This window comes from Centrocercus urophasianus, unplaced genomic scaffold (assembly GCF_019232065.1).
Source record: "Centrocercus urophasianus isolate 14NV4802_14NV808 unplaced genomic scaffold, USGS_Curo_1.0 seq_22, whole genome shotgun sequence".
Lineage (NCBI taxonomy): Eukaryota > Metazoa > Chordata > Aves > Galliformes > Phasianidae > Centrocercus > Centrocercus urophasianus.
The window spans coordinates 5,663,369-5,682,542 of record NW_024884778.1 but is presented as its reverse complement, the minus strand read 5'-3'; the positions used below and the strand labels follow the sequence as shown (position 1 = coordinate 5,682,542).

Here is a 19,174-nt window from a genome sequence, read left to right as displayed (position 1 = left end):
GTCAACTTTGGGAAGGAAAAAAAAAATCATCAAAAGATTGTTACAGAGTGTCTAGGCTGACAACATCTAAGGCTTAAGTCTGGGCTGGGCGTTGTGTTGTCCCTGTTCCAGCTGTCACAAAGGACTCGCTTGTATCTGAGTTTTTAAGTCTACAGCCAGGTGAAGGAAGGAATTGCACAGAACTGAAATACGACAAAAATAGAATAGACATGGATAGGAAGGAGACTACTGGTGTGTTAGTTTATCCATGCCTGCATCACGTGCACTCTTTGGCAAGTAAAGATATGGTAAAGCCCCACCAGAGCTGTCCTTGGACATTACAGCACTCAAGCAAACGTGCTCAGGCAGAACAAGACCAGCAACCCACCCCGAGCACGCACAGAGATAAGCTATGGAAATAATCTCTGAATTCTTCTTCACACGCTGTAAAAATAAAACTGCTGTCAGGCTGTTGAGAAGAAGCAACTAGGCCAAATGGCCAGTGCTGCTTGTTTATTTTAAACAGATGCCCTCTACCATCGTTTCAAAACGAGGCAGATAATCCTGTCTGTTCAGCCTCCCACGAGCAGTGGTTCAGGCACACTGCTGCACCATCGCACCACAGGAAGCTGCTATCACATCTCTTTCTCAATTAACACTATTGCACAGCTATCTCAAGGTAAGGTTATTTGGAAACACCTATTTAGGATGCAGTAGCATGGATACATTCCCACACGTGTACTTCCAACTGCTCATACTTTCCATGTAGCCAACTTTCATATACAGCAATCCTATCTGAGGAGTTCTGCTCCTAGAAACACTCCGTGAAACCTGATGTCCTAGCACTCCATCCACACCACGGACTCACAGCCTGATCCCAGATCAGGTGCAATACAAACCACATCAACTTCTCTTGAGCTGCCCCACACAGCCACAGATCTGCCCTTCTGTCCTCAGGGCTCCTTCCAGCTCAGTTTTCCCCACCTAAGTGAAACCCATGCTAGAAAAAAAAAGCTGTAGGCAAACTCTCTGCATGAGCCAGAGCACTTCTAGTGTAGTCATGGACAGTAATGATGAGACTGTTGCTAAGTCACAGCCTGCTCCAAGCTGAATGGAGCCATTAAACTAGCCCACAAATAGAGCATTCTTTCTGGTGGTCTTCATTACACACATCAGACAATTGGAAAAACGTGCTACTTCAAAACAAAATAAGGCAAAGGGGATAGCTAGAGCCTGGCTCAACATCTTGCTAATCTGGATAATGCACTGAAGTTCTGCTTTTTTTTCTTGTTTTGACAGAGGATCCTATGTGCTGGAATGAGAATACTTATCTATTTAAACACATACAGCAACTCTGCTGGAGTTTAAGGTGCTGATTTCTCTTATGCACAAGACAGAAATACTGTAAAAAAAAATAAATCAAAGTCTCAGACCCAGCATGTGAAGTCAACAGGAAGAAAGTGGAGGAAACAACACACAGTTGGCTTAGCTAAAATAAAAGCTAGTTCAATGGCTGAACAGCACTTTTTCAAAGATTTGCACATTGCAAATGCATAGCTTCATTAGTACATATGCACCATCCAAATACATAAACAAGGCATCCCGCCTCTCTTTGCTCTGGCTGAGTCCTAGATTACGATGTTGAAACAGTGAAATCCAGAGAGTGCTTTGTGTCTGCAAATAAAGCCGTGGGTGTGGTGTGACAACAGCAGCAGAGCACTGGGGATGGCACAACCACCAAACTTGGAGGCCACCTGGAAGCCTGGCACAGCTGTTGTTTACTATGGATCTCAGCAGGAAAAATCAGCTCAATGGGGAGGAGGGAGCTCAGGGCATGGAGGGGCAGGAGAAGGCATGCTGGGGGCAGAGGGAGGCACAAAGGCTGGCCAGCACTGAGGCAGCACTGTTGGCTGCTTCCCATCTGAATCAATACTTAAAGACTTTGGTCTGCGAAAATAATTGATTCATCTCCTCCTTTCAATTATGCCTTTCAGGTGCATTTCTAGGTTTCATCTCTTTACAGACAGTTCCCGTTTAGCTGTAAAGTCACCTGCTCTCTCAGAAGACCATACCTGTGCCATCCATTTATGCACTTCCCTTTGGGATCAGACATCATCCCAATATTCTTATCTTACAGACCATTCTTATCCAGCTCTCCTACAGTAAAAAATTTAAGTGATGTTTAAGCAGCAGTAACCACATGGGATCTTCACTACACATTTTTAAGGAAGAATTGGTTAACATCACCTTTCTCCGTTTTGCATTTAGTAATTACCACTTCATTTAGCCCTTCTATTAGTGCAACACAAAGCAGCTGGCAGGCCCAGCACTCTCTGTCCAAGTGACCTTGTGTTCTTGTTCGTGTTTACTACATAATCAGCAGCGTATTCCATTTTCAAAATACAAGACTCCATAATCCATTAGCACTAGAGATTGGTCCAGGGCCCTGGATTTACTGGTCACGTGTGCCAAGGAATAAAAATGAGTGCACCACTAGATTAATCTCCAGACCTGTAAAGCATTCCAACCTACCATGCATCCAGTAGCCTGGCTCCAATTCACACACCAATATTAGCATCATTCTTTAAAGCTACCACTAATACCATCCCAACAGTACACGAAGAGAAAATTAAATGTTACCTGCTTTATAACTCAGCAAGTATGGAGACATACAGTAACTGGCTCCATTACTCAGATTTTCCATGCATGAAATAACAGGAGTACTGATGTTCTTAGCAGTGTGTCAGCAATACGTACCTCTTCCTGCTACATCCAAGAGGCAGAAATTGCTTTTGCTGGTCTTAATTTTAAATCAGAAGTCTTTAGCAAGTCCAAGTAGATTAGCTCACCATCAAGTTAAATACATTAGAAAAAAGAATCAGTGGAAAGCATCTCAAAACGTAACCTTGGCAACACACAAAATGCTTCCAATGAACTTCACTCATTTGCTTTATTTGCTGCTTCAGAAACTGGAATGTAACACATAGGCAGAAGGACATTAGCATCAAGACATTGCATTTGCCAAGCCTAAAACACCACATGTGTTTCCTTAGAAGGCACTTTCCGCATTACACCTTAAAATCCTGCAGCCAAGCAAGTTAGACAATTCCAAACTAATCATATTTCACAATAACAGAATGGAAAATGGAAGTATTCAGTAGAAAACAGCAATCCATATTTATTCTTCACGTCCACACACAGCACTTTAAAGGTAATTTGGTTCATGCTTTCAACTGATAAAATGAAAACAAACTCAACAGCGACATACAACGTCTGCCATTTGAAGAATCAGCATTTATCAGTGTTATCACACAGCTTTAACTGGGGCCCTACACAGTTCCCCCGCATGCAACACTTAGATTGAAAACAGCTATTACTCTACCTACCATTATGTGGTATTTGTTGGCAAATACTGATTCTTGAGTGGCAACATCATTATTCAGTGTTTATACAAGTCTACCAGGATAAACAACCTCTGATTCATGTCGACAAAGAGAGTTTAAAAACGTTTTGCTGCTCCTTTCAGCATGCTGTAACTACAAGTTTACTAGTCCTTATCCAAGCCCAATCTGAAATTCAGAGCATTTTCCTCAGAGCTCATCAAGACCCAGAGAAACAACAAGCAGAAAACCAGATCATTTCACTGCACCATTTTCCAACTTCCAGGAGAGGACACGAGAAACAATCTTTTTCTACTTTTTTGTATACTTTCCCAAAAAGCAAAGTACAATCTGATTTTGGGTAGAGTCTGAAGTTCTGAAGATTACCACCCCCTCCAAACTTTTCAGCTCTATCCTTGTTTGGTTTTAGGGTGAAGAAGAGCATTCCTTTGTTAGCTTCACTAACTTTTGCTGCTTATCTCCTTTTGGAGCTGAGGATGACCTTCCAACAATGGCAGTTTCCTGTTACCATGTCACCCAGCCACAAAACGCTGATCAATTTCTCACATAAAAGAAGAATTAGAAACAAAGCTTTGCTAACAAAATATAGAAGGCATATTTTATTCATAGATTTCAAATCAATGCAGAAACACGCACCATAACAACACTAATGAGCTCTTCCTAAGGCCATCAGCTGGTTTCCTTGTAAGCACTCCCTGAACCCTATTTGCTGTCACATGTGGAATTCTGCCCAGTCCGAAACCTGAGCTGCAAACACGAAGGCTGCCCCCAGTAAATCAATAAAAGCAAAAACGATACGACAAGTAATCCAGCAGGTCAGTGGTTTGTTACTTACAAGGCACGGCATGGCGATAAAGGTTATCTCTAATAGTCTGTTGTAGATCGTGATCCGGCGATCCTTTCTGAAACCTCTGGTTGAGATAATGTCTCAGGTCTTTGTTCAGTCTGCTTCCTGCAAGGAAAACACAGCCATTTATTTACTTCCAAATGCACACAATTAACATTTCCAATTCAGGCAAATGTTAGGCCTCCATTCAGAGTCCCCTAAATAATGGCATGCTGACTTCACGAGTGGAGGCTCATCTTCCTCTACAAATGGCTAATTACCAAAAATAACCCGCTGTAAACAAGAGGTCTCTCTCGTCTCATCATGCATCTTTCTTCTTGTGGTGTTAAGCAGATCATCATTCCCTTTTATCACTTATTTGTCTGAGCAAATAGAGAAAGACAGATGATGTGAAATTGATGAAAAATAATAAAGGTATTGTTTTTGCAGCTCATTGGAGAGCGAGCTGGGCAAAGAGATAAAAAGCAAAGGCACTAATATAGCTGAACATGGCAGAAAATCTAAGAATGATACTTTGCACTGGTGTCTACCCTAACACACAGCTGGGAAAGAATGAGAGAGCTCAGAGTAACCAAAGTCCTTAGAAAACCAACAGGATAATATTCAACACTTCTCACTTAAGTTTATTTCCCCATTCATAGAATCATTATAGAACCATAGAATGGCTTGGGTTGGAAGGGACCCCAAGGATCATCAAGCTCCAGCCCCCTGCAGCAGGCGGGGCTGCCAACCTCTAGAATTTAATGCTAGACTTTAATTCAGCTCTGAACACTTCCATAAGTATGTGAGAATAAAGACAGATGTGCTAAAAACAACCACCACCAAAAAAAGAGAGATTTAGTTGTAAATGAACACGGAACACTGAATACTTTCCTGCAGTGGAATGTAAGAACTGAGTAACTTCATGAAGTATTTTCCCAGAAATTAAATATTCTCAAATCTCAAATAATGCTGATCTCAGTTTGACTGAAAAGCAAAAACCCCAAGCGAACCTATAGAGAATGGGGAATGAAACCCCTTCTGCTCTTAAAAAGGGGAGTGGAAAATAACTCACACAGGCTGAGGCAGTGGGAGGAGAGCTGGTTTGCCAAAAATGGTGGGACATCCCTTGAGCTGAAAACGAATCGCTGGCGGGTAGGAACGTACTGGGAGAAGAAGCATACTTCTTTCCTTTGCTAGGCACCTTATTTATGGCTACAGGCAGAGCTCGAGCAGTGTGCTGCATGGACCTTGAGCTGAACTCCTACAGCTGTTTCCATGGTCTTTCATAATCATAATCATGATGTTTTTAGAGGGTGAACATGTAATGCAGAGGCCAGCCCAATACTTGTGACACCGAATGAAGCATTGCAGTTAGAGGTTCCTGGCTGGAGCCTCTAGGAACCACTGCAAAACAAAGCAAGAGTAATAATGCTGCAACATAGGGCCGTTGGACAGCAGATCTGTGAGGCAGCAGTGGTCCAAAGCAAATGAGAAACAGTGCAGAGCGTTTAGCAAACAAGGGCAGAAACAGTGATCTGCCTAAGGAAGGTCTGCAGTAATGTTGGTTTCAAAACAAACAACAATAAAAATGATCTTAGTCTGAAAAGGAAGTTAAATTCCATAAAATAAAATAGGTGATCTGTATGCTCATTTGCTGCTGTTATTTTTAAGATTATGTTTATTATTGAAGGAAGGAGAGAGGAAGGAAGGGTTAAGCAGCGGCCCTCTTTCCTTACATGAAGTGTTCAGAGACCAAGATGCTCACTGCAAGAATGGCTGAAACAATAAAACTGAAGAAAGGCAGACGAACCATTCTCATCACGTTGTCCTGATTGACCCCAAGCAACACCTCTCACTCCAGGAGGAGATGATCAGTCTGGTTTCTAAGAAACTATCTTTGGCTGTTCCACCAGTGAAACATTGCACATAACAACCTAGGAGGTGCTTGAATAGACTGTGGGCTGCAGCATTCCCATTTCAGATCAGCCCTCCCAAGCTCAGGTGTTTGGTGGATGCTGAGTCTTTTGACTCCAGAGAGGGAGACCGGGCATGACAAAGAGCATCCTCAAAAATAATCAAACACTTCTTTCAGTTGAGCAGTTCACATTTTTCTTTGCATATGATAGTGACACAAGGTGGTTACTCATAGCCAAAAAAACTAAGCATGATGAGCAGTTTGGACATAACACAAGCACTTATTCCAGTGAAGAAAAAAAGTATGTATCCTACAGACTTCCTCCTGAAATACTGTGCAATTCATGATTTAACAATTAATGTCACAATCACGAAAAGGCTCTACTGAGATAGGGTCTTCTTGACCACAGAAAGCATGCAATTTACTAATGATATCTGCAGTTATCTTCCCTCTGACTCCATTCATCGAGTATCTCAGTCTATTACAGCCTCCACTTAAAGGTTTGGCTCTCTATTACACAGTAGCTGGTATTTCAAGCTGAGTCACTGACGTGCTGACCAAGATGGCAGTTGCAAATGCAGGGACTAGGGCAATACTTGCGTACTTCTTCCTTCAGGGAGCTCATTCCTATTACATGTATTTGAAATGGGAAGGAGGAAAATAAAAAAAAAAAGAACAAAAAATATCCTCACTGCACCATATTTTTGTTGCTAAATTCCAGAAAATTCCAGATGGAAAAAAGGCTTCTTGCAGCTGAGCCCAGGGCTGTGGACAAAAGCAGGCTCATCCCTTACAGCCCACTGCAGAGTATGGGAAGTGAAAATGAGCTAACACAGAAACAAACCCTTTAAAAAAGGTCCCACAGGAATCCACCACAGAACATGCTGGATTCTTTACCACTTGAAATGTTTCAGTCCACATGCTCAATACCAACATTCCCAAGAAGATTCTAGAGCTAGACACAAGTTTACAAAGGCTCATACACTCTTTCTGAGCCCCCACAATTCCTAAGAATCAGAAAGACACATCAGTGGCACCTCAGAACCTCCCACGTGCAAACTGCAGCACTAAAACTCATTCTGACCTCCACAGGCATCCCTGCCTCATTCACTGCTACCTCTGCAAGAGTCTCACCACTAATGGCTTCTGCCCATACATCAGCCCAAGGCTGGGTCAAAAAGGAATGCAGCACCATCTGATTTTATGCACAAGTCCTCCCCTTTGTGAAATCTAATTTGAGGCATCAGTTGTGCTAAGAATACACCTGGATTCAGTTTCCTTAGAGATGAGCTGTGTAACACTGCAAAACACTCCTCTGTTTTCAAGGAGATTGGATCTTACATTTGTTCTTCGGGAGAACCTTCCTTTTCTTCTCTCTAAGCACATGTACAGAGGCCATACAGTGGTAGGAGCAGGCCAACTGCAGCTGCAGTCCAGAGCAGATTGGTGAGTGCCCAGACCTTCTTTCCTGCTGGCCAGGCTAGGTGGGAAATGCATTGATTTACCCAAAGAAAAATTACTACGTCCTTTCCATAATCGAAACTGGGCTGAGATGTTCAGTGCAGATCACACATTAAAAAACAAACAAACAAACAACCCACTACGTAAATAATTTTTTTTCCTACTAAAATCATTGAAGTTAATACTTGAAAAATTAAGAATTAAAACACGTTACAGAATTGTTGTTGTTGAAACAGTTCCTTTCCATTTTTCGGCCCTGGAACAATGAAACAGTGCCTTTCTTCACATGAGAGCCAACCTTCCAATGCTGCTCCAGATCTGAGAAGTTTCCATCCTATTACCAAAACTCTTTACCTTTTACAAAGGGTGACTTATTATATATCTGTTTTTCTCAATTACTCTTAATTATTGTACTGCATCTCAGAGCAGGTCAATCATTCTCTCAAACCATTATACTGTAGTAATACCTTACTAACAAAAACACCAAGAGAGAAACAAATCATCTCTCCTGTTAAAAAATGAGTCCTGCTGATAACAGAGTTTTCTGAAAAACAGTAAGAAGTGCTTGTCAATTTTGTGGAGGTACATATGTAACCTAAATTCTTTTGCAATTAATGAAGACAACTGAGACTTCTTTCATGCCCTCAATCCTCTGTCACACATTCACTCTCCAACAGCAACACAATATAAAGCCACTAGAGAAACTCTGCTTTGAATGATTCTCTGCTGCTTGTTGCTACAGCTCCTCATTTCTGCGGGGGAGAAAGCTCTATAGGAGCAGATCTAATGCTGTTACTGTTGCTGAGAACATCCATCTCTCCCAGAGCCCCACCACCAGTGAGCAGCAGTGCAGACCTGCCTTCTGAAAGCTGCTGGCTGTTGCGACACTTGGGCTTCAATAAGGAAAGCAGGCTGCATAAATGACCAAGCAGAATCTGATATTTCCCCCCACTGAAAGCTGAGTGAGAACATCAAAGGGCTGACAGCACCTTCCTGCCAGCTGGTAGGCAGCCTATGCCAGAGCTCTGCAATATGTGTATTCTGAAGACATACCTCGAGCCCATTTTCAGGCACTTGGAAGCCAACATTTTACAGTTTATATTTATATTAATTGCTGCAGCTGTTTTTATCCCATTTGTGCTTTGGGACAGCCATAGATAATCCCAATAAATAGCTCCAGTCTGACAGCGTATAGATGCTTGTACAAAGGGATCAGGGTCAGGCCCAGGACATGGTGATCTGACCTATATATTACACTCCTATAAAAATATTACTGATGAAAATCTTCTATCTTTGCTCTTCTTTGGGAAGGTTAGCAATTGCCATATTCACAGGGACTGAGAGACCTGAACTAGAAAAATCCATTTTTCATTCCTGAATTCCCCTTTTCTTGTAGAGGATATCTTCATTTCAAGGCATCTTTAGCAGAGTGATCCTCTGTGGACAAAGACCATTTCTAAACAACAGGACCATGAAGCAATCAAAGGTTAAAGGCCTTGCTAAAGGGATAAGAGTGCAACAGAGTCATCTGGATTAAGACCCTCTCTTGTCATCTGATGTCCACATTGAGGGAAGGATTCAATTTTTTAAAAGACACAAAGATTGCACGTTGGATTTGCAGAATAAACCCCTGAATATAACACACCGTCTTTCAGCTGACGAGTCCTGTCTGAAGATATTTAGCAAACAAGTTATTTTTGTACAACAGGAGCAAAACTTGGCCAAACAAATGCAGAAATGGAGGAAAAAATAATAATTTTAAAAAGAACTTTCTTAGAGGCATGAGCTCCAATTTTGCAAAGCAGTCAGCAGACCTGCAGTCTCACTGGACTGCCTTCAAGACTGGGAGGCTTTGAGAGCACTCCTGTGCCCAAGGCTGCTGCACAACCTGCAGATGGGACTGCACACTCAGCCGTAACTGCAGCCAAAGCAGCTTCTCTTAATTAGAGAGTCCATTAACCCAAGTTCATTTTAAACCCATCATCCTATTGAAAACAAAACCAAACCCCAACCACCAAATAGCCACCAAAAAACCATCAACCTGGTTAGCTACTTCTTGTTTTGGGGGATTTAGGTATGGGTTGCCTTCCCCTCCCCCCTTGAGAAATGTCAAAATATTAATTAAGTAACTAAAGACAATTTCCCAATCTGTTGTGAAATTCTTACTGAAATGGGAGGCAAACAGGGCTCCTGGGAAGCATTTCACACTCTTCCATACAACCTTTTACACAACCACAGTGCTGGCATCAACTCTGCATTCATCACCATGCATATTACTAAAGTTCTCAATGGACTTTCTGCAAGTCCTTGTGTAAAGGCAGCCCATATATTCACACATACTTTATGTTGATATCTGGAGTGATTTGTATTTCATTTTTGGACCAATTAATATAATTTTCCCAGTGAGGGCAATGGGCAGAAGCCCATCTGAGGAGACAGAATGAAAGCTGGGTGGATTTTTTTTTATTTTTTATTTTTTTTATCATTTAACAAGACTGCTGGTAGCCACACCATCATCAAATCTTCCTAATCCCAGTGGTTGTTACACAAACGATAATATTTTCTGCTATATCATTTTATTCCATCCCATCCTTGTCTTCCAGCTGCTGTCCAAAAGTGATTATAAATAATGGGGCTATAAAAGCCATTCAATAATTAGAAGATTCGTTGGCCATATGCCAGCAGTGACAAAAGGGAGTGATTTATGTAAGATGAGTCTGTCACATCTGCCAGATCACAGCTTCATTACGCTGGTGGCTTTAAGGTCACAGTTAAACACTATCCCAACAGCCATTTGTCACGGGGGCAGCAGGGAAAAAAGCTGAAAGAAATCACTGTGATTTTGTTTGCTTTCCTATTTTAACTACGAGGTAAATAAGTAAATAAAGTCCAGCACCTACTTTTGTTACATCTCCTGTGAGGTCAAAGACACAAGGGTATGTACTAAAACACAAAAGATTCATTCATCATTGCTAGACAGAGTTCAAATAAGATCACAATGCAAAAACATTCAGTCTGAAAGCTTTAGATATTCCATCTTCCAGTCATCTATGAAATGAAGGCAACCTGTAACAGCAATTGCTTTACTGACATGTTGTAGGTTTACATTTCCCTAACACAAGTAAACTTAAAAGCCTTCTATGGCTCAGTGCTCTAAACAGAATGCTGTCATGGGAGCTGAGATAACAATTGAAGTGGCTCAGCAGACACCCAAATGGACTCCAGTTCTGTTTTCTCCTATATTAAAAAACGAACAAAACACACTAATGAACTCTTACCGCCATGTGCAAACCAGTCTCATAAAGCCCTGATGCTTGGATGTCCCACATAAAGAGCCTCATCTGTCACTGTCAACAGTTGTGTCCATACCAATTTGAAGAGTATTTATTTACTCCTGGTACAAACCAGACCTTTGCTGGAAATACTGCATACACTCTCATACATTTACTTTCATTCATTCCAGCCCCACTACAGCTGGACTCAGATAAACTGCTCAAATCAATCTCCATTATTCCAATAAAATCCATGCCACAACCAAAGCAAAATGACTGCTTGTCCCTTTCCTACCTTCCAGAAGTAAAACATAAAATACTTCCCAATTTTTATGCTCAGAACAACAAAGCCACATCCATTGCAGCATCCTTCCAGTGGAGGGAGATTATTATAAGCTGGAGGGTGATGCTGTAAAGAATTGCAAAAAGCTCCAGGATGAACTACCTACATGGCAATAAAACTCAACTTTGATGGAGCATGGCTAAGGCTTCAGCAGCAGCCAGGCTGCTGAATCAGCAGAGAGCACTTCAGCACAGCTAGTAATTCCTACCTGGAGAATGAATAACACTTGTTACTTTATTACTAACAGAACTTCTTAAAATATTATTTTAGGTGTAGCCGTGAATCTGAAGGAGATGTACTCAAAAACTTTCTGGCCGTGCCCAGAATGTGGATCAGGCAAGAGCCTTCTTGGCATGGTCCCTTTTGGTATCTCTCTCAATCTGCATGGGTGAATGCACCAACACTGAAGTGGTAATTCAGCATTTGCTGCTAAGAAATGCACTTAACAGATCATAAATCCCCAGTGAAACTATTCTGTGAGCACCTAACCTAATCTACTGTATTCGCAGGGCACTCCACATTATTTTTTGTGCATTAATAGTGATTCATTTTTCTAGTGGAAATTTAAACAAATAGCCTTTCAGCTGAGTAGTGCCAAAAAAGTAACAGCGCTAGAGCTCAGAGGCTGAAAAGAAAAATATCATCATTTAGACACTAGGCCTGAAAGTTTGGCACCCTTGTGACAAATACATTGCTGTTGCCTTTGGCTGAAAACCAGCAAAAGCTGCAGGAAGCCCAGCCTGACTCCCCTTTGGCCTTCCCAGTGACCTTGATTCTCAGTCATGAACCCAGGACAGCCCTGATCTGGTGCAGAGGGAAGCCACACAGCATCCCACTGAGGTGACCAGGGGCTGCCACACAGCGCCTGGAGGAGTGAGGTTCGACAGCAGGGTGTCCCGCAGTTCTGGGCAGCACTACCATCACTCTCGAAGAAATGGATTAAAGTACGAGTTTCACAACACATCCTGAAGAGCTCTCCTTAGATTGCCAAGGCAGAACCCATTACATCATCTCATTTAAAATCTACTGTGCTAATAAAACGCCTTGCCAATCCAACCTCCCTCTTCCTGGCGATTCAAAGGAGATCCTGGATAGGCATAGTTCAGTCACCTGAGAACTACTGCGTGAAGGATGGAAGAAATTTCATCTTTCTACCTCAAAAAGACGCTTCTATTATTCTCCTGATCTTTGCCCCAGCTTTGCTGTAGACAGCAGCATGTTTCCACACAGAGGGTTCTACCTCGAAGAAAAGGCAAAAGGAAGAATACAAGGACATTTTCTGCCTCTCTATTTGATATATTTTACACTCATGGAGCCTGTAGCATCGCGACACCAAACAAACAGTGACATTATTCCAGAGAAAGTGGCAACTGTACCTACTCAGAAAAGTCTGAAAGCGCAGAAAATCCAAGATTGGGATAACATTTAAAGCGAAAATATGGGTAAATGAAAACATGTAGCATGAATACATGATGGATAGAAGAGGGAAAAAGAAGGTCAGTAACATTTACTACTGCTGGCCACAGATACCTTTACATTCATTTGAGCAGGTCAGGCACCGAGCCCAAAAACATGGCTTTGCTGCATCCACAAGGGAGCTAGCAGATGCAGAGCCAGCCCTAATGCTTCTTCCCTACACCATGGTTACTCATTAACCCAACTAACTGAAAGCTGGAGGTCAACAACTACTACTCTGCTGTTGACTCTTAGGAATTCTCTTTTTCTTCCCATGTGCTGTTTTTAGGAAATGCTGCAAGCCCTCTGCTCTTGGCTCACCTTTTTTTTTTTTTTTTTTTTTTTTTCCTCTTTCTTTCCCCAGCTTTCTCCTCCGTTTTCCATTTTGAAGAATCGACATCAAATACATGATAGGAGGGAATCTGGGCTCTCAGGAGAGCTCCAAAAATGACAGCGGAGGGAGATACGAGCCAAGGTGAGAAGGGACCTGCTGGAACCACAGATGCAGGACACTCCCTGATTGAAATTAGAAGTCCACCGGATAAACCACGATACTGATCAACAGCCACTTGCTATAGAGTCATCACAGGAAAGCTCCAGGAAGAGGTAGAGATGCAAAGAACAACGAAATAGTGCAGCAACATTGTCTGTATGTGCTCACAATGAAATCTGGATTAGCATTACACTAAAAACTTTAGGCAGTTCTGAGGGCGGACTGGTGTTGGATGAGAGGCTTGAGTTGAGTGGGTGATAACTGAACTGTTGGATTAAGGTCACGTCCAGAAAGGCTTCCCCTGGGCAGTGACCTTAAACCAAGCACCCGGCACAAAGCCCCGGCTCTGCAAAGCTTTATACAAAGCCATACCCAGGGGTGAACTTTGGGAAACAGAGACATTCCTCTGAGAAAGGCATTCTGTCTCACACACAAAGACACTGCTGTGCTGGGGCTTTCTGCACTGCATGTTTCAGTGAGAGAAAGCAAAGAGGACTGCGAAACAGTCGCGAGTGGCAAGAATCGTTCATGTTGCCACGTAGGCTTAAAGGAAAAAAACGAAATAAGTAAGAAAGAACAGAAAAAAAAAACTCCTACACATCTGAAGTGAATGCAGAATGAAGTCATTGTAAGAGAACGAGCAGCATGGGATGCAGCCTCTTTCCACGAGCTCTGAAAGAGTCAGGCCGAGGGCTCATGGCACATCTCTGCCAAGCCTTCCATCAATGAACACAGGCTGGGCTATGTGAGCCTCCACTAATGCTCCAGGAAAACACAGCCTGCACAGGAGCCACATAACAGCATCTGTCACTGACACCCACTCTATAAAACCGTGCTGCGTGAAGCAACCTGCATAAGGGAGCGTTGTTCCTCTTCCTTGCTCCACCTCAAAGCAGCCAGCAGGCTTTTCCATTTTGTGGGAGGTAGAAGCATGGCAGGGGTGAAGAAGAAAGTCTAGACTGAGCAACAAGAACAGGAGAATTAAGATGAAAAGCATTTGCGGTCTTTCAACCAAAGGCAACGACCCGTTACTGGAAATTAGATGCATATCTCTAAGTCTCCTGAAAGGAGTTACCGTATGTTCTAAAAGCAGCATATAATATTTGAGCTGTAAAAGCCAAATCAGCTTGCGAAACAGACGGTATTACAATACTTTAGCAGAACAGAACCCACATAACAGTGTGCCAGACTCATTTTCTAGAATGGCACTAGGAAAACATTTGCAAAACCTGCAACCCATTCCCTAAATACTGCATTTGATTCTTTGAGTCAAAGTAGGAAAAAAGCCACAAATGTGACATAAATATCTCTATCTGGGAATTCTGACTAGCTATTCTTATTTGTTGTTGGTTTTTTTTTGTTTGGTTGGTTTTTGTTTGGTTCTTCTTCAATGCCATTTAAGCATGGCGAGCGGTCTTCAGTGCTGCTTTTTAAACCTGACTCCAAACTCCTTCAGCAGTCAAGCTAAGCCCCTTTTCGTCCTTGCTTTTCCTTGATTGCTGGAGGGACAAACTCCTATCGCCCCGCCAGGTCACCTCTGAATTCTAATCACAGCTTTATAGGTTTTTGCTTTGCCCTTGCTGGCTCGCAGGCATATGTCGATACTACCAGCCTGATTTCCAGAGGTACTGAATACGTAAAATCTAATGCTAAGAACGTGTGATGGGCAGGCAATAAATGCATTCCTAATGCACATACCGACAGAACACCAGAATTTTGATGCTGCCCTGTCCCCAGGTATCTCCATCAGACAGACAACATTGGCTTCCTTGGAAGAATCAACCCACAGATCACCACATGTCTGCTCCAGGCTCTGTCCTAGGCAGCGCTGACTGACAGCCCATTCTGTGCCGGGGCTGAATGATGTATGCTCAGCCGCCCCAATTTCTCAGCAAAGAACAAGAAATCTATTAGGCTTTTCTTTCCTCAAAATATTCATTTTCACAGAGGGCTACAAGTTAATTCTCCAACCGGCTCAAGCAATTTCTCAGAAACCAGATCTGCCATGAAACCAAACCAGGAACACAACTTGTTGTGCTCTCACAGCAGCAAGCAGAGGTCCTGTTCCCACTACACTATGTTCACAGAATGAAAAAATGAACCTAACCCGAGGTGAGACTGCCTTTGATTTTTCCTCTTTTAATATATTAATACATGCTCGCGGACGTGCAGAAATAACACGAGACCACGAGCATACAGCACATAAAGGAAGCACACAGACAGCAAAGCGCTGTGAATTTACAAAGTTAGGTTTTCCAAGCTGAATATAATTATGAGCTAAATCTGTTGGGGAAAAAAAAACACTTAAACAGAAAAATGTGTGCAACAGTCAGAGCTGTTGAAGCACACTTTACAAGAGGCACAAGCAGCCACAAAAATCAAGTAAGAAGGTCACACTGATTAAAAAAAAAAAAAACAACCTGGGAAAGGTTGTTATAGAGAAAACAAAGGCAGCTTCTTAAATTTCATAATCGTAGACAAAAGAAATGATCTAAGGAACAGGACTAACTCTGGTTAATTATTCAAACTGCAAATACGTTCGTCTTATTTTTAATCTACTATTGCAATGGTCTTTGAATGGTTAGAGGATATTCTCCCTTCCTGTAAAACATTAGGTTAAGATTGCATGTTTTTCTTGATGCTTAATAAGGAATTGATTCAAAGTGGTTTCATAACATGCTAAGCTATAACTTGGAAACCTTCTTCAGAAAGACAAATGCTGAACAGGGTAGCTGAAGGACTTGGAAGAATGGGAGAAACAAGAGCAATTTAAAGGAGGTCAGAGTGAAACGAGGCCGTGCAGTGAATCTTTTCCATCACTCAGTTGACACCAGTTCAGGAAATCTCACCAGTAAAAACAAAGTGTCAATGCTCCAATCCTGTAAAAAAATCAGTTCAACACATAGCATCGTGGGCCTCCCTTTTGTGGGGAAAATGGAAATGAGATTCTAAAATTTCAAGCAGGGCAGAAAAAATGAGATGACTGAAGCAAGCAGCAATCAGGGCAGGCTAGCTTGTTAGCAGTTTCAGTACCATACTACCATAACTTACTGCTAAAACTTAAATTAGCAAACAAAATAAATGGGGGCAACGTCGTTGTTAGTTATTCCACATACAATCAAACGCAAAAGAAATGCTCAGATTCTCGGGACTCTCTTCCACTGGGAACAATCCTTTGAATTGAACTAAATTTGGGAACAAGCCATTGAACAGGCTGTTCAATGACAGCAATTAAAAAACTGAAACACTCACATTAAAACAAATAAACGGGCATAGCCTCAGTCTCTAACATAAGTGTCATATCTCATACAAAGCAAGCCTGGCAATTAAAGAAGGTACACAAAGCAGCTTACTAGGCTCTGTAGCAAACATCTCTACTGCCTTGGTTGAAGGTCTTCTTTCCTCATTGTGCTTACAGGAGTGTCTGTATCACGTTTCTGTCACCCTAACTTTTCCCCTCAAGAACCAAATATGAATATTACAGATGGTAAGACCCATATTTTCTCAAACAGGAAATAAATGTTTATATGTGGCACGTAGCAAAATATATATTTCCAGAGACAATAGCAAGAAGATGTAGATTTATTAGAGCAGGGCAGCAATTTTTAATGAAAAGCACATTTTTGGGGATAAGAATTTTAATTACAAAGAAACTTCACAGAAACTGTTCCTTTAGATGTAAAGCAGAGCAGTTCTGCTACAGAATCAAAAGGACATGTTCTCTTCTGGTGCAAAATTGAATGTTGGAATAAAGCGAGAAAAGCACATGGCAGGCTGGATGCTCCCCACAAAACACTTTTGATCACAAAATGGCATTTGTCACAATGAAGGCATTCTGCAGGAATATGACATTTCTGCAGAACTCAGGCATAACTCTGATGGTACCTTTTCAGATTACATCTCAACCTGCTGGGCTACCCTGGTCCTCACTCACTAACACAGTTTCATACGTTTCCAAGTTCAGACAAGTCAGGTTCTTTTGCTCACACTTCTCCTGTCTTTCCTTGTCTCAGCTCTCAGATAATGAATCCTGCAGGAAAAAACATGCTTATCCAAAAGCTTATGAAAGTCTACCAACATCTGGGTCAGATCTCTATAGCACAAAAACCAGCCAAAACAGCAGCTTGGTTCCAAAACTAGAAAAATTTGGCATCTCCAGGATAAAGTTTCACAGGTTCTTGTTGGGATGAAAAGCAAGTACCAGCTTTTTTGGCTCCTCTGCAACGTCCATGTGAGGACTTCCTATCCAGGAGCACATTCACTTAGTTGCAGGCGTTTCGTGCTACAAACAATTAAGTGGAAAGCACAAGTCCAGAAGTGGTCAAAAAAAACAGTTTCCCAGAATTCAAAATGGAAAGGAACACTGGTTTCATTCCCATTACATTACTGTATCTAGCAGTGATCTTGGCGGATTTCTCATATATCCACAATGAATGGCTTTTGTGAAAGATTAAAAGGAAAAGCAAAGATGAAGGGTTTAATCAAGCTCTGCTGCTGGCCGTAGCTTCATGGGATTTTTCCAATTTTGCAGGATGTAATCAGCTTGGAACAATCTTTAGGCCCATTTTTGCCAGGCGGTGGTGAGCTCTCCCGACTCACACAGCTCTAACCAATTTGCAATTCTGCCAGGAAATCTGCATGTTCAAGCAGCAGTTTTACTCATTTCCATTAAAACCATAGCCACATAAGAGTTCTGAAGACCCAATGACAAATGAGAGGTGCAACAGAGAGCAAAAAATCAGCATTAAGCGTCTAAATACTGATTCTTCCTCCTCAAATTATTATTATTTTGGAGAGCTCTCTATGCTTTCTCAGTTGGTTTGCTAACAAGCATTTTTCACCCCCACTTAATCAAATGCATTTGAATGTCTCACACACTGGTTCAGAAATGGAAGGCCCTGATCAGCTTAGCCTCCAATTCATTTTACGCTTCTCTTGCTTTTGGAAGTGTGCAGCCACAGCTGTAGAAGCCCTGCAAAGACAAACTATTGAGGCAACACGGATGAGCTACCATGTTTGACATGTTGTGCTTTTGCACGCTTCTGTTCTGGGAGTTTCTAAAATAGATGCCTAAAGAAACGCTGCTTGGTCTCACGTTTCTTTGGTTTGGTCTCTCTAAGACACAGCCTGTTTGACAGCTGAGGTTTTACGAGAGGCTTCAGCAACAGGAACTGTTATGATATGATGCTCTCCTGTTGCTGCTTTTCCACATCTGCCCAGACACAGAAGCTTCTTTCCAACAAGGTGCACCCAAAGCTGCCCTATAACCACCGTGTCTGCACAATCCTGCACTGCCAGCACAGAAAGGCAGATGCGTCTGCACAGGCTGACAATTGATTTACCCATGATTTGCAATCCCTTTCAAAGGAACCAGACTTCCTAGCAATCAATGAGAAAATAACCTTGTTAGCAAATAAGACAAGGTTCTTTTAAATTAATCAGTTCTTTTTCATCCAAACAGTACAGATAATGAAAGAGATGATGACATTTTACATGACCTATAAAGAGGAGAGTTTCTATTTTAGGCTCTCCTTCGGTAAGGGTGCCATGATGATTATGCTCTGTTTACTGGACAGAATAATCTCTTATTTGTTAAGGCTTGAATGCAATTTTGTACAGTATAAAATTTTATCTTCTATTGTCTTAATTATCATCTGGAGGGTTGAAACATGAGACGAAGGCACAGAACAAAATGAATATTTATGCGTTCTATCTGCAATTTATAGAGAAAGGACTTGGAGCTTTCTTTAGCTCGTATGCTGAACGTGCTGCAGATGGGTGACTTGTATCCCATTTAGCTCTTATTGTTCCTGCCAGCGGCAAGAAGAAAACACACATCAACCTTTTACAGACTCCATGCACTTGCAGCATTCAAATGCGCCACCTCTTCCTCTCATTTCCTTGTACATCATTTGCTAAAAAAGTTTTAAAACATTTCCTGCTAAAAACAGTGTGCAAAGCTACACTACTGCAGTTACAGATTTCTGGAAGACTCCCTTGCCACCTGCAGCACGTTCTCACACTGA

At 41.9% G+C, this 19,174-nt stretch overlaps 1 protein-coding gene across 18 annotated transcripts in view; it reads right to left on the bottom strand.

Moving 5' to 3' along the window:
- The window catches only part of MAGI1 (membrane associated guanylate kinase, WW and PDZ domain containing 1), a 291,392-nt gene that overhangs the window by 147,474 nt on the left and 124,744 nt on the right, over positions 1 to 19,174 (bottom strand). For all 18 annotated transcript variants that reach the window (XM_042823242.1, XM_042823236.1, XM_042823237.1 and 15 more), the window contains exon 2: positions 4,216 to 4,332. In XM_042823242.1, coding sequence (XP_042679176.1) covers positions 4,216 to 4,332 — 117 coding nt within the window. The remainder of the gene's footprint in view (positions 1 to 4,215; positions 4,333 to 19,174) is intronic.